Source organism: Mobula birostris, chromosome 13 (assembly GCF_030028105.1).
Source record: "Mobula birostris isolate sMobBir1 chromosome 13, sMobBir1.hap1, whole genome shotgun sequence".
NCBI classification, from domain to species: Eukaryota; Metazoa; Chordata; class Chondrichthyes; order Myliobatiformes; family Myliobatidae; genus Mobula; species Mobula birostris.
Window position 1 is genome coordinate 111,388,660 of NC_092382.1, and position 16,496 is coordinate 111,405,155.

At 45.5% G+C, this 16,496-nt stretch overlaps 1 protein-coding gene across 1 annotated transcript; it reads left to right on the forward strand.

The window, feature by feature from the left end:
- Positions 1–11,952: 11,952 nt before the first annotated feature.
- Positions 11,953–12,486, forward strand: LOC140208162 (epidermal differentiation-specific protein-like). The gene has a single exon (XM_072276642.1). It carries the CDS (start codon positions 11,953–11,955, stop codon positions 12,484–12,486), a length of 534 nt encoding a protein of 177 aa, XP_072132743.1.
- The last annotated feature ends 4,010 nt before the right edge of the window (positions 12,487–16,496 follow it).

The following is a 16,496-nucleotide window of genomic DNA, read 5'->3' on the forward strand; positions in this document are numbered from 1 at the left end:
AAATGCTGGTCAAGGACAAATGTATTCAAGAGGGTCTTGCCTCACAGTCTATTAGATCCTGCACTTCCCCAGCAGGAGAGGGTTCTGTTTGTGATTCACATGGGCCACTGCCACAGGAAAACAGCATCTATCATCAAGGACGCCCAGCATTCAGGATACGCTCTCTCCTCACCACTACATCTGGGAGAGGGTCGCTGGCCCCTTTGTTCAGGAACAGTTGTTACCCTACAACCATCAGGCTCCTGAACCGGTGTGGATAACCTCATTCGTCAACAAATCTCAACTGATTCCACAACCTACAGACTCACTTTCACAGAGTCTACAACTCAATATCATAGTCGTATTTGTTTTTATTTTCACCCTTTATTATCCTTACCCATCGGTAGCTTCTCTGTCTTTGTCTTTTCCTGTGTAGTTTTTAATAAATTCTGTTGTGTGTTTTTTTTTCCTTCTCAACAGGTGCAAGAAATTGAATCTCCATGAATCACGTGGTAATGTATACATGTTTTGATAATAAATTTACCTGGAACTGTCAAGAAAGGGTTGTACGTTTGATTTGTTGGTATAAGGTGGAGAATAGTGATGAAGATTTCACAAGAACTGGTAAGATCAGCCAGAGCTGCTGGATCCAGTCCAAGGGTTGAAAAACATTCCGAGGAACAAGATTTGACAAGATTCCACATGGTAGGCTTATTCAGAAAGTCAGAAGGCATGGGAGCCAGGGAGGTTTGGCCAAGTGGATTCAGAATTGTCTTGCCTGCAGAAGGCAGAAGGTGGTGGTGGAGGGAGTACATTCAGATTGGAGGATTGTGACTAGTGGTGTCCCACAAGGGTCTGTTCTGGGACCTCTACTTTTCGTGATTTTTATTTACGACCTGGATGCGGAGGTAGAAGGGTGGGTTGGCAAGTTTGCAGATGACACAAAGGTTGGTGCTGTTGTAGATAGTGTAGAGGGTTGTCAAAGATTGCAGAGAGACAGTGACAGGATGCAGAAGTGGGCTGAGAAGTGGCAGATGGAGTTCAACCCGGAGAAGTTTGACGTGGTACACTTTGGAAGTACAAACTCCAAGGCAGAGTACAAAGTAAGTGGCAGGAAACATGGTTGAGTGGAGGAGCAGAGGGATCTCGGGGTACATGTCCACAGATCCCTGAAAGTTGCCTCACAGGTGGATAGAGTAGTTCAGAAAGCTTACGGAGTGTTAGCTTTCATAAGTCGAAGGATAGCGTTTAAGAGTCGCGAGGTAAAGATGCAGTTCTATAAAATTGTGGTTAGGCCACATTTGGAGTACTGTCACCAACACACATCAAAGTTGCTGGTGAACGCAGCAGGCCAGGCAGCATCTGTAGGAAGAGGTGCAGTCGACGTTTCAGGCAAACAAGAGGACATGAGTTGAGAGTTAAAGGGCAAAAGTTTCGGGGTAACACGAGGGGGAACTTCTTTACTCAGAGAGTGGTAGCAGTGTGGAACGAGAAGTGGTTGGGGCAGGTTCGATGTTGTCGTTTAAAGTTAAACTGGATGGATATATGGACAGGAAAGGAATGGAGGGTTATGGGCTGAGTGCAGGTCGGTGGGACTGGGTGCGTGTAAGAGTTTGGCACGGACTAGAAGGGCCGAGATGGCCTGTTTCCGTGCTGTAATTGATATATGTTTGTATGGTAAACACAGTGAAGAAGGAATCTGATAGGAGAGATGTGGACCATGGAGAACAGGAACGAGGATCCTCCAACATCCACTGCATCTCCCTTGTCTTTCCGACTTGTAATTTCCTCAAAAAGATGCAATAGGTTTGTCAGGCAGGATTTTCCTTTAAGGAATCCATGCTGAGTTCTGCCTATCTTGTCATATGCCTCCAGATACTCCGTAATCTCATCCTTGCCAATCGACTCCAACAACTTCCCAACCACCGATGTCAAGCTAACAGGTCTATAATTTCCTTTTTTCTTCCTTGCCCCCTTCTTAAATAGCGGAGTGACATTTGCAATATCCCAGTCCTCCGGAACCATGCCAGAATCTATCGACTTTTGAAAGATCATCGCTGATGCCTCCGCAATCTCCACAGCTACTTCCTTCAGAACACGCGGGTGCATTCCATCTGCTCCGGGAGATTTATCTACCGTCAGACTATTCAGCTTCCTGAGTACTTTCTGTGTCGTAATTGTGACTGCACACATTTCTCCTTGCAATCCTTTTTTTTTTATTAATTTAAAAGAGTAAGCATAAATACAAACCAAAGGAGAGGTTATCTCAAATACATATATCAATAATAGTACAAACAAAGGAAGGTATATACACTGTCAAAATCATAAATAGTATTAAGCTAATATAAAGTGACAAGAGAACCACTTCTCCTCTTAACAGTTCATAGAAAAAAAAGACTCAAGATTTCCTGCCACTGTGAAAAAAAAAACTCACTAAACTAACCTAAAATATAAAAAAGGGGGACTGGGCAGTCCATTTTGGGGAGGCAGTTAAAAAAAGGGGAAAATCTTTCTGATCAAATCTAAAACTTCGTGGAGAAAAAAAAATAACTGGAAAAGTAAAAAGATTAAATCATATGATAACATTGAATAAATTGTCGCCAAGTTTGCTCAAATTTAAAAGATGTATCAAACGTCCAACTCCTTATTTTCTCCAAACTTAAACAAGACATAATGGAGGAGAGCCAAAAAAAACATAGATGGTTTGGGATCCTTCTAGTACAACAGAATAGCTCTCCTAGCCAATAAAGGTGAGGACACATTTCCTTTCCCTGACACCCTTGAGTGTCCGGTATACTACTGATGTCTTCCTCAGTGAAGACTGATGCAAAATACTCGTTCAGTTCCTCCGCCATCTCCTTACCTCCCATTACAATTTCACCAGCATCATTTTCTATCGGTCCTATATCTACTCTCAGCTGCCTTTTAATCTCTATATATTTGAAAAAACTATTCGTATTGTCACGAACCCCGTGACGGGAATAAAGAACCAGCAGAAATAGAAAACACTTTGGAGTCCAGTATTGCTATTAACTAATAATATTTATTAGTAACTATGCAATACAGCAATATAGCTGTAGATAAATCAAACAGGTTATCAATGATTATATATAATTAAGTAAATCAGTAAGTGTGGAAATATATGTGAACAACCAAGATTCTTCAAGTCTAGGGGTAAAAAGATACAGTCTTATGATGATGAGTAAAGTTCAGTTCTGTTCGTTCGTGGTGTTGAGTTGGGTAGTGATGGAGAGAGAGAGAGAGAGATTTGAGTCTTCAGATGAGCTGACGCTGTCGATATTCTCGTTGTCCTCCGAAATCCTTTAAAAGTCACCGACTGTGACCTCAACAAGGGAACACAGAAAACTTCAAAGAGTTTTCTGTGGTGGAGTTATCACCCAGGCAAGGATGGACACATGGACAACTCCCCACCAGTCACTCCCTTTTCCTCACTGCAAGAGCCACTGATCGATCCTCCAAAAACCCACTTTTTACACGGGCACAACAAAGCTCATTCAGTGTCCAAAACATGTGTCTGAGGTCTATATCATCTGACCTCCTATTTATCTCACTGTACTGAGTATCAACTGTCCTTCAAATAACTCCTCATTCCTCTCCCTGTGTAAGAAAATCACGAGCAGGTGAATGTCCTTGGGAAGTATCGACACGCTGCCGGAAAATCATAACATCGAGTGTCCATCAAATAACGCCGCCTTCAGTCACCATAGCAACTTACGAGCTGCTGGGTTCTGTCTCCAGCTCAGCAGAAATCCAAAAGTTAGCCAGTTCTTTCTCATGCCTTAAAGTGACAGTCCAACAGTTAGTCTTCGTTTCTCTCTCTCTCTCTCTCTTTCAAAATAACATGTCGGCGTTAAATTACTCTCTCTCTCTCTCTTCCAAAAGCACAGTTCATAGCGTAATCGAGCACAGTTTATAGGGGTAATTCGGGACCCCGTCACAGTATCCTCTTTGATATTATTTGCTAGCTTCCTTTCATACTTCATCTTTTCCCTCTTAATGACCTTCTTAGTTTCCTTTTGTAAGCTTTTTTAAACTTCCCAATCCTCTGCCTGCCTACTAATTTTTGCTTCCTTGTATGCCCTCTCCTTTGCTTAACTTTGCCTTTGACCTCTCTTGTCAGCCACGGTTCCATCCTTTTCTCATTCGAAATTTCTTTCTTTTTTGGAATATATCTATGTTGCACATTTCTCACTTCTCGCATAAACTCCAGCCACTTCTGCTCTGCTGTCCTTCCCGCTAGTGTCCCGCATGTGGTAATGTATACGTGTTTTAACATAGAACATAGAATAGTACAGCACAGTACAGGCCCTTCGGCCCACAATGTTGTGCCGACCCTCAAACCCTGCCTCCCATATAACCCCCCCACCTTAAATTCCTCCATATACCTGTCTAGTAGTCTCTTAAACTCCACTAGTGTATCTGCCTCCACCACTGACTCAGGCAGTGCGTTCCACACACCAACCACTCTCTGAGTAAAAAACCTTCCTCTAATATCCCCCTTGAACTTCCCACCCCTTACCTTAAAGCCAAGTCCTCTTATACTGAGCAGTGGTGCCCTGGGGAAGAGGCGCTGGCTATCCACTCTATCTATTCCTCTTAATATCTTGTACACCTCTATCATGTCCCTCCCATAATGATAATATCATGTCTCTATCATGTCTCCTCTCATTTGATAATAAATTTACCTGGAACTGTCTGTGATATTTCAATCCTGGGACAACAAAATCAATTGTCTATTCTATTCGTGACTCTGTAATCTTACAAACATTAGTTAAATCTTCCTTCAGCCTCCACAGCTGCAGAGAAAACGACGCAAATTTATCCATTCTCTGCTTATAATCCACGTTGGGTCTCAACAAGTGCCAGACTTGCCCATTAACCTACTCACATACGAATATTCGAGTTCCCAAACAGTCCATCCAGATGAGGTGACACTTTGCCTGTGAGTTTGTCGGGGTCACTGACTGTATCCATTCTCTTGTGCAGTGCACCGACCGGACACTTATTGTGGAACTACTTTTGCTCTATCCACCATGCCAAGTGATTCTGGCAATGAAAGGGTTAACATATGAGGAGCGTTTGCCAGTATTGGGACTGTACTCACTGCAATTTAGAAAACCGTAGCGGGGTCACATTGAAACCTACCGAATGTTGAGAGGTTAAATAAGGTGGATGTCGGATGATGTTTCCGATGGTGCAGGTGTCCAGATTTAGAGATCACAGCCTCAAAATAGAGGGGATTCCTTTTAAAAAGGAGATTCCTTTCACCAGAGAGTAGCGAATCTGTGCAATGCTCTGTGGAATGTGATGGAGTCCAGGTCTATGGTCTTATGGATAGGAAATCCTGTTGGCTACCCATTGTAATTCCACTCCCCAATCCCATTCCAACATGTCTGTCTATGGACTCCCTTATTGCCACGATGACACTACTCTCCTGGAAGAGTTACACCTCATCTTCCGGCTGCCTGGCCGCTAATCTTACGGCAGAAGCGTAGATTTCCCCAGCTTCCGGGAATTTCTGCCCCCTCCCCCTTCTCCCATTCTCCATTCCGGCTCCCCTCTCACCTGTCTTATCCTCACGTCTCCATCGCCTTCCTCAGATACCCCTCCTCAATCCCGTTCTTCCATGGTCCACGCTTCTCTCCTTCCTCAGATATTTATCTCTTCTACCTCTCACCTCGCAGCTTCTTACTTCCCCCATCCACCCACCTTTCCCCTGACCTATCAGCTGCCTAATGATTGAATAAAATGATGGTGCGGAAGACTAACACCAAAACCAGTTCTCAATGACAACAACCGGTGCACAATATAATATCATAGAAACATAGAAAATAGGTGCAGGAGTAGGCCATTCGGCCCTTCGAGCCTGCACCGCCATTTATTATGATCATGGCTGATCATCCAACTCAGAACACCGCCCCAGCCTTCCCTCCATACCCCCTGATCCCTTTAGCCACAAGGGCCATATCTAACTCCCTCTTAAATATAGCCAATGAACTGGCCTCACTGTTTCCTGTGTTACATGCCTCGTGGGTATCTTGTGACTGTCTTATGACCGTGATGTAATTGAGTATCTTGTGGGAATGAAGTAATTGTCTTGTGATGGTGGGGTGATGTAATCTTCCCTCCAGTGTGACGTCACATGACGTATTTCCCCGCCAGTCGGAGGTCATGTGATGACATGTTCCAACAGGTATATAAGGGGAAACCTCCGTTGACACGCAGCTAGTTCGTTAGTTCATTAGTTAGTTTTGCTGCGCATTCGTCTCATGACGCAGTTTCGTTTTAAAGTGCGTTTTTTTTCTTTCTATTATAAGGTGTAAAATATTGTGCTGGCAGTTTCGCCAATCGCTGCCAGTTCTTTTTTGTTGCACCTTTGTTTTACCTTTACAGTCTAGTATTGGAGAGTGAAGACCTCACCAAAGTACGGAAATCCAAAGGATTGAGTAAAGTTGGTGTCGTTCGGCAGTTTTATAAAGGATCGACCTTATTGAATTTTCTTTCAGGAATAGTGGTCTGCATCTGAGATAACCTCTGCAAGGTCAGGAAGGTTTGTGCAGTGTTCAGCTTTTCCTTCGTCGTGAGTCCTTTGGACGAGACATCTCCCGGCTGGGATCAGCAGTAAAGTCACGTCTTCGAAGATATCAGTTTTCAGAGAAGTCTCTCCTTACTGACTGTATAAATCACTTGGACTTTCCAATTTACCACTTTAAGACTGTGTTCGATTTTACTACTTTAAGAACTATTCCAGAGTTTGACTGTTTGTTAAATTGCCGTATAGCAGTAAACTTCCAGTTAAGTTAGTCGTTTGTTTACTTTTCACTATTGTTGGGCAGAGTTTAATAAATGTTTATGTTTCTTTATAAAACCTGACTCAATTCTATATTCATTGTTGCTGATGACATAACAATGGGAATGCAGAAAATGAATCCTTAGTTCCAAATAAACTGATTCCTAAACTCAGGAACCTGGGCCTTAGCACTCAGATCTGCAGCTGAATCTTCAACTTCCTCACAGACAGGACCCAGGCTGTACAAATAGGGGGCAAGCTCTCCCCTACAATCGCTCTGAGCACCGGTGCCCCACAAGGCTGTGTATTCAGCCTTCTGCTGTACTCACTGTCCACCCATGATCGTGTAGCCAAGTTTCCATGAAACTCAATATATAAGTTTGCTGATGACACAATTATAGGCCGCATCTCGGGTAATGATGAGCTTCAGTACAGAGAGGAAATTAAGAACCTGGTGGCATGGTGTGAAGACAATAACCTACCCCTCAACGTCAGCAAGACGAAGGAATTGGTTGTTGACCTCAGAAGGAGTAGCGGACCGCATGACCCCATCTACATCGGTGGTGCACAAGTGGAACAGGTCAAAAGCTCTAAGTTCCTCGGGGTCAATATCACAAATGACCTGACTTGGTCCAACCAAGCAGAGTCCACTGCCAAGAAGGCCCACCAGCGCCTTTACTTCCTGAGAAAACTAAAGAAATTTGGTTAAAACCCTCACTAATTTTTATAGATGCACCGTAGAAAGCATTGTCCTAGGGTGCATCACAACCTGGTACGGAAGTTGTCCTGTCCAAGACCGGAAGAAGCCGCAGAAGATTGTGAACACGGCCCAGCACATCACACAAACTAATCTTCCGTTCGTGGACTCACTTTACACCGCACGCTGTTGGAGCAGTGCTGCCAGGATAATCAAGGACACGACCCACCCAGCCAACTCACTTTTCATCCCTCTTCCCTCCGGGAGAAGGCTCAGGAGCTGGAAGACTCGCACGGCCAGATTTGGGAACAGTTTCTTTCCAACTGTGATAAGACTGCTGACCCAGATTTTGATCAGGAGGATATGGTCCAGGTGCAGGTCAGTGGGACTAGGCAGGAAAATGGCTCAGCACAGACAAGAAGGGCTAAAAGGCCTGTTTCTGTGCTGTGGTGTTGCATGTTTCTATGGACCGGTTCATTTATGTTATATGTCAATGATTTGGATCATGGAACTGATGGCTTTGTGACCAAATTTCCAGATGATAGGAAGACAGATGGATGGGCAGGAAGTACTGAGGAAGCAGGTGGAATAAGATTCTCCCCTTGCAATAATGATCGGGGAATTACACATCAACTAGGTTTTCCTGACATTCCATGTACAGTCAAAGAACAGAAAATAGGATACCAGTTAAAATAGAGTTCTGCTGCTGGCCGAATGTTCCTCGTTGTGAAGTTTCACATATCCACGTGTCCGTCAGGCACCTCACGTTGGTGATAGCTGTTCTCCTTCAGAGTGACCAATTCAAAAATTGCATTCCTGTGTCATTGGTCGTAGGTCGTGGAAGCCAGTCCCACACAGCACAGCCGCCAATGACACTGGAATGCTACATTTGAAATGGTAAGAAATGAATATAAAATCAGACGCTTCAAGTACGCAGGTGGAGGTTACTCCGAAAGGGAACAATTATCGCGTATGTGAGATGTCCGATGGACACGTGGAGATTGGAAACTGGATGACGAGCAATATGTGGCCAGCAGCAGAAACTCCCTAAGTGTGAAAGGTGAAATGTTTAAGGGAACATCTTCACTGAGAGTATGGTGAGTGTGTGTGGAATGAGTTGCCAGCAGAAGTTCAATTTCAAGATTGATAAGAGATTTGGATAACCACATGTGTGGAAGGGGTAATGTCCAGTACAGGTCAGTGCGACTGGGCAGAAAAATAGCTTGGCAAGGTCTAGATGGGCCAAATGGCCTGTTTTGTACTGTAGTGCTCAAATAGAAGATGCTAATGTGAAGGAAAACTGCAGGCAAAGTCTAGAAGTAAAGACGTGTATTGCAGCAATGACGACAGCCAAGCTTCAAAAACATCCCGAGTGATATTTTAAAAAAGGACGGAGAGAGAAACCGGGGAATTATAGACCGGTTAGCCTAACGTCAGTGGTGGGGAAACTGCTGGAGTCAGTTATCAAAGATGTGATAACAGCACAATTGGAAAGCGGTGAAATCATCGGACAAAGTCAGCATGGATTTGTGAAAGGAAAATCATGTCTGACGAATCTCATAGAATTTTTTGAGGATGTAACTAGTAGAGTGGATAGGGGAGAACCAGTGGATGTGGTATATTTGGATTTTCAAAAGGCTTTTCACAAGATCCCACACAAGAGATCAGTGTGCAAACTTAAAGCACACGGTATTGGGGGTAAGGTATTGATGTGGATAGAGAATTGGTTAGCAGACAGGAAGCAAAGAGTGGGAATAAACTGGACCTTTTCAGAATGACAGGCAGTGACTAGTGAGGTACCGCAAGGCTCAGTGCTGGGACCCCAGTTGTTTACAATATATATTAATGACTTGGATGAGGGAATTAAATGCAGCATCTCCAAGTTTGCGGATGACACGAAGCTGGGCGGCAGTGTTAGCTGTGAGGAGGATGCTAAGAGGATGCAGGGTGACTTGGATAGGTTAGGTGAGTGGGCAAATCCATGGCAGATGCAATTTAATGTGGATAAATGTGAAGTTATCCACTTTGGTGGCAAAAATAGGAAAACAGATTATTATCTGAATGGTGGCCGATTAGGAAAAGGGGAGGTGCAACGAGACCTGGGTGTCATTATACACCAGTCATTGAAAGTGGGCATGCAGGTACAGCAGGCGGTGAAAAAGGCGAATGGTATGCTGGCATTGGGAGCAAGAGGATTCGAGTACAGGAGCAGGGAGGTACTACTGCAGTTGTACAAGGCCTTGGTGAGACCACACCTGGAGTATTGTGTGCAGTTTTGGTCCCCTAATCTGAGGAAAGACATCCTTGCCATAGAGGGAGTACAAAGAAGGTTCACCAGATTGATTCCTGGGATGGCAGGACTTTCATATGAAGAAAGACTGGATGAACTGGGCTTGTACACGTTGGAATTTAGAAGATTGAGGGGGGATCTGATTGAAACGCATAAAATCCTAAAGGGATTGGACAGGCTAGATGCAGGAAGATTGTTCCCGATGTTGGGGAAGTCCAGAACGAGGGGTCACAGTTTGAGGATAAAGGGGAAACCTTTCAGGACTGAGATTAGGAAAAACTTCTTCACACAGAGAGTGGTGAATCTGTGGAATTCTCTGTCAGAGGAAACAGTTGAGGCCGGTTCATTGGCTATATTTAAGAGGGAGTTAGATATGGCCATTGTGGCTAAAGGGATCAGGGGGTATCGGGGGAAGGCTGGTGCAGGGTTCTGAGTTGGATGATCAGCCATGATCATACTGAATGGCGGTGCAGGCTCGAAGGGCCGAATGACCTACTCCTGCACCTATTTTCTATGTTTCTATGTAACACCATTTAGACTTCTTCCCTGCAAATGTCGGTGCTGTCAGTGATAAGCCTTTTGAAAGCTTTGGTCGCGGAGAAACAGTATCAGGGCAACTGGCATCCATCAATCCTGGCTGATTATGGTTGGACACTGAGTGGAGAAGCCTCAGACACTGAGCACAGATTAAAACCATCAACAAAACATTTTTAGCTTAGTTGAACTACTGCAAAGCATCGGCACCGTCAATAAAAGTCAATAAAAATTGCTAAACCAGATGAATTTGCAGCCGTAGCAAGATCTGGGGCACAGTGGACAACGAGGAGGACTATCGAACCTTGCAGCAGGATCTGGAGCAGCTGGGAAAATGGTCTAACAATGGCAAATGAAAGTTAATGCAGACAAGTGTGAGGTGAAGGGAAATCCAGGGCAAGACTTACAAAGCGACCGCCAAGATTCCTGCACAGTGGCATCTGGACATAAAGAAAGCTTTTGGCACATTGGCCTTCAAGAAACAAAGTATTGAGTGCAGAAGTTGCTCTGCACTGTCATTTATTTCATCATGGCTGATCCATTTCCCTCTCCGTCGTGATCTTCATCTTTTCACTTCATGCCCTATCTAATCAAACATGGAACACTTTGTTCCCGCTCTGGTTTGAGTAGCTCAAAACAGAACTAATTACCGGTTACCCGGTACAGATCTTGGACATTCGTATCTGACGATATTGTCTCGTTACAAATGCTGCTAGTTGTAGCTGCAGCTTCAACAGCTCTTTTATCATTATCGTCTCTCCTCCAGGAGTTTCACCTGGAGGTTCTCAAGTAAGTAGGGTAGAGATACTCCCGACTAATTTCACTTTTAACAATTTATATCTTCAGTTTCCCATAGTTTGCTGCGTTTCTTTCGCTTTCCAGCGCCCAGGTCAGCCACAATTCTATCTCGAATAGCTTTATTTCCCCATATTTATACCATTACATCTTTAGTATTAATTAACCTGGGTTATATTTATGTTTTCTACTATAAAAAGAAATCCGGGTGGGAAACTTCAACTTGCCATCTCTCGTGCGGCTACAGAATGTCTTTTCTCCCCCAGCCCCTTCCTGACCTGCACCTTCCCCGCTAACCTCAGAGCTGGTCATAACCTCAATTTCACTGAACACAATATGTTGTTCTTTTTCCCTCACAGGTTACCACCCAACCTCAGCAGTACCCAAGGGGGAAGCGTTGTTGCTAAGTGAAACGGACACGGGAGAACTCTGCATTGACTGTCTCCCTCACCCTTTCCCCTTTGGTCAGACAAATCTGCCTGCCTGCATCTTCGGTGGAACCCCAGCATCTCGTTAAAACTCTGATCGCTGATGTTCTGAGCAGTCCGCATCTTCTTAAGGATCAGTCCCACCTCCAGCAGTCTGCCCGAATTCCTTGATCTCGCACCGCCCTGACAATCCAGCTACAGGAATTGGATATCACCCAAGTTTCAACAACCCTTCGAAACAACAACTTCGCCTCTCAGACGTGGCCCCTCCCAAAGGGGGCCGCTCCTCTAAAGCGTGATTGGCTGATGGCTGTTGTTGGTCGTTTGACCGAACACTGAGCAGATTTAACCCGGGGAACAACTCTTGCTTCAGCTGCTCCTCTGTAAACTCGTGGACGGCACTCACCGCTGTATCAAGATGAGTAAAATCACTCTCTACGAAAACCCTGACTTTACCGGGAAGGACAAGGACTTTGTGGACAACGTTCCCGACCTTACTGTTCAGAACTTCGGTAATACTGCCCGCTCGATCAGAGTAATCGGCCAGCACTGGGTGGCGTACGCCGGCGAAAACTTCACGGGGTCGTTCAAGGTGCTCGGTCCCGGAGACCACGCAAGTCTGGGCGAGCTGGATCAGAAAATTATCTCTTTGCGGCTGGTGAAGGAGGATTTGAAGAACCCGGAGATCGTTCTGTACGAGCACGTCAACTATTACGGCCAAAGCCGCAGCATTAGGGAAACGACGAATGATCTGAGGAGAGCCGGCTTCGAAAACCTCGTCTCTTCCCATAAGGTGAAGGCAGGCGTGTGGATTCTGTTCCAGCACGCCAACCTATGCGGTCAGCGACTCATCACTTTCGAGGGTAACGAATGGCCCAATTATTGCGCTTTCAACTGGAATGACAAGCTGTCCTCAGTCAAGCCCTTGCTGAAGAGCGACTTCGAGTTGTGAGCTGCCCCGTGCTGGTGTCCCGCTTTCAGCCGGAGCTCCCAAACCCCAGCGTCTGGTTGGATGGATCCAGGCCATTGCTTTGTTGTTGCTTAAGTAAACAAATAAAATACTTCATAAATACCTATAACCTTCTGTCGATCTCATTGTCCAATTCTTTCTTCAGTTAAGCTGTCGACATGTCACTGGGGAATGCGGTGCGTGTTTAAGCGAGGGTGGTGTCTTGGAGCGCGGGAACGTTGGGAGTCAGTGGCGCTTGTAATGAATGGTCATTTCTCCAGAGATGTGACCGAACCCGATGCTTATTTTCAGATTTCCTGTATCTGAGCATTTTTGCTTTTGAAAGGGACTGGTCAAGGGTGGGTGAGGTCGGTGAGTTTGTGGGATATGGGGGAGGTGGGAAAAGTGGGAAGACTGAATTCAGTGGGGGCTTAATTACGATGTTTCCAAAAATTCTTTAAATGAATATCAGTAATTCTATAAATTATCTGTATTGAGAGATACAACACGGCAAAAGATCCGACCGGCCCGCGCCGTCAAATTACATCCCCGTGACCAATTAACTTATTAACCCCACAGGTCTTTGCTATTAAGGGAGAAATCCAGATGGTCGTTGGGGAAACTTACAGAAGTCGGCGGGAATTGAACGTGTGACGCTGGTCATGAAATAGCGTTTCACTAACTGCTAAACTACCGTGCCCTCCCAATCGTCGTCCGGCAATGCTATATCTGCTGCCCCCACCACCCCAAATCCATTTAATCCGAGACTGTTATCTCCCTTCTCAGTCATCTCTTTACTTATTCACTTTCTGAGATTGACAGTAATTGAAATGTATTGCTTACATATCAATGCCCCTTGTAGCGGGAGTGAGCCATCTGCTTCCACGGTGGGTCTTCTGCCGTAACTGTTGAGGATTGAATTGAATGGATGAAAGTCAGGCTTGAGGAACCCTGACTGCCTGTGTTTCTGCTGCTGACGGCGTAGACAGAGCACCAAAGTGTGCTGGGTCAGGTCCGGGATGTGGTGCCAAACTAAAAAAGAATCGGAACAAGATGCAGTATCACTTGTTACGTACCCCGTAACTGGGTTGCCAAACCAGCAGAAATGGACCACTAGTTGGAGTCTGGATTACCGGAAATTGATAAAGTTTTATTAAAGAAATAAGTAACACGGTACTCTAATCGTAAGGATATAAATGCAACAGGTTAGCAATGATAAAACACACATGTGCACAGAACTAGGGTAATAGGAATCAACCAATCTCTATCGCAGTCCAGGGGTAAAATGATCAGTCTCAAGTGACGCAGAGGTCAGTTCAGCTAGTACAGTTCGCAGTAATCGCTGTTGTGCCGTTGGGGAGAGAGAGAGAGAGATGCAAATCTGCGGTGAACCCGGCACCCAGGCAAGGGCGGACACACACACCAGTTTCCCGCCGATCGTCCCTTGTCACCCTGTCAGTCTATGGTCGGTTCCCTCGAACCAGACCTCCAACTCCCACCATTTGTGGGGGCACACCGCTCTTCCAGGGTCTCGTTATCTCGTGATCTCGTGGGGTCTGCCGTGCCTTAGCAAACCTGTTCCTTTTTATCCCCCTGCTGGGGTATCGCCTGTCCATCAAACTTCAAACAGTTCAGAATCAAAGCAACCGGTCTGTCAATATTCTGAAATGTGTTTCTTTCTCGTTAATCTCTCTCTTCTCTCTTATTAGCATTTTGAATGTTTCTTCATTGTCTCACTTATCTCTCTCTCATTAGCATCAATCTTCTGACAACTTGGTTTTTCGTCACACCCCTATCCTTCAAAGAATTTTTACCGGGGTGAAAATTATAGGCATGAATACATTATTAGGTACATACTGATATACAGGGTCATCAGCTATTCGGCTAATACAGAGAACTTTAAGTTGTCAACACCTTGACAGACAGTCAGCAATCACATTTTCCGTGCCTTTTATATGTGTTATTTTAATATCCTCTAAGACCAGGCTCCAATTTAGCAACCTTTCGTTTTTATCCTTCGTAGTGGCCAAAAACACTAATGGGTTGTGATCAGTGTAAATTCTCAGTGGTTTCCGTCCCGGACGAATATAACACAGGTCGTCCCACACAAACTTAGCATTCTTTGGCAAGAGCTTAGTAAGAGGGAGGGTAATATCCACAAAGTTTTTGCAAAACTTCCGATAGTACCCCACCATCCCCAAGAACCTTCTCAGGACTCTCTTGTCTGTCGGGGTGGGGACTTCGGAGATAGCCCGCACCTTAACCTGCATCGGAGCCAGCTGCCCCTGTCCCACCACAAATCCCAGATAAGTGACCTTCGCGTGGTCGAATTCACTTTTTGCGAGGTTCACTGTCAGGCTGGCTTCAAACAGCCGTTTAAACAGTTTCTCTACTGCCACAATGTGCTCCTTCCACGTGTCACTCCAGACCACTAAATCGTCAATACACGCTTCTGCGTTCTTTCGCCCTTTTGTCACTGAATTAATCATCCGATAGGGGTGCTGCTTACTAGGCTGACCTGATGTGACCACAACACCATGTACCGTCTCTTGGCATCGCCCCGGGACATCCGGACAAACGTGTACGTGCCGGTTAATTACCTTCTTCAGCGGCTCGCTCTGTTCGGGGGTTAAGGGAGAGACCTTATCAGCAAAGCTGGCCAAAACAATAGACTTCCCCATCTGGTCGGCACCATGCTTATCTTTCCAAAATGGGTTTTCCCCTTATCAGGTGGCACCCTAGCCTCATTAATTTTCCTGACAACACCGACTAGGTCTGTGGCAAGCTGTTAACATATCAATAGCCTGTAACTGTGTTAGTTCACGTCTATACTAGTCAATAGCATCCTTCCTCCCGTGCGGCCAGTCAAACTCTTTGACTGTTTTCCTCACCCAAAGTGTCCACCGAGGGGTATCTTGTGGGCCAGGTTAAGAATCTCAGCCCCATAAATTTTCGGCATTATCACCCCCCATTCCTCATCTGCGGGCACGGTACTTGGTCTCCATTTCCTCATTAGCACTCCCTCCTTCACATAATAGCCCACTGGCTCCCTTTTCAATTCTGCTTCGGAGAGAGCTGTCTCCGTCAAGACCATCAGCTCCTCGTCTCGCTCCTGTGCCAGTATAATCTCCTTCCTTGCTAATGATAAGTCTACCTCAACTTCCGTTTCACTACGCCCCTTCTTCTCACTTTCTAACCCCTCCTGGTACAAGGCTGGTAGAAACGTCTCAGCTAAATCTATATTCACTTCGGCAGCCTTTCTGGACATGCGCCCATTCACGGCGCAAACGGGATGAACCTGTGAGTCCATGGTCGGGTCTTCTGTCCTGGCAGGCTGGCTTGTCAATCTTACTGCTGGGTACACCTCTCCGCCGGCGAGGCCATTACCGAGTAAGACCTCCACGTCTTCCATCGGTAATTCGGGCCTCACCCCTGTCGTGACCGGTCCGGAGACCAAGTTGCTTTTTAGGTGTATCTGGTGCAAAGGTACTGCTTCAGTTCCTTTCCCAATGCCTTTTATCACCCTGACCTCCCTAGTCTGGGTCTCTGAACTAAAGTCTAATACACTCTTTAAGATCAATGACTGACAAACTCCAGTGTCTCTCCAGATCCGTACTGGAACCGGGTTTAACCCCTCCTTCACCGACACCAATCCGGCCGAGATAAACCTCTCGCGCCCTTCCTGAACTTCATTTGATCCCTGGGCTCTCTTTGGAGTTCAAGAATGAGGTGCCTTGTGGTCGTGCATTTTAAAGTTTAAGCAAAGGAACGGGTGCAGATGATGTGAAACCTCAGACAAAGACAAGATAGTGACTTGTGCAGACTGACACTCTGACTCTGAGGTAAGTCCACATCCCTGGGACAGGCAAAAGGAGAATTAAAACAGCGTGCGTGTCATATAACCGTAGTGTCTGCTATACCACTTTGCTACCAGCAGGTGGAGACACACACCACAGGTTGTGAAAATATAAGCCTTAAAAATGTTGGTAACTTCAATTTTCGTCCTAATGCAA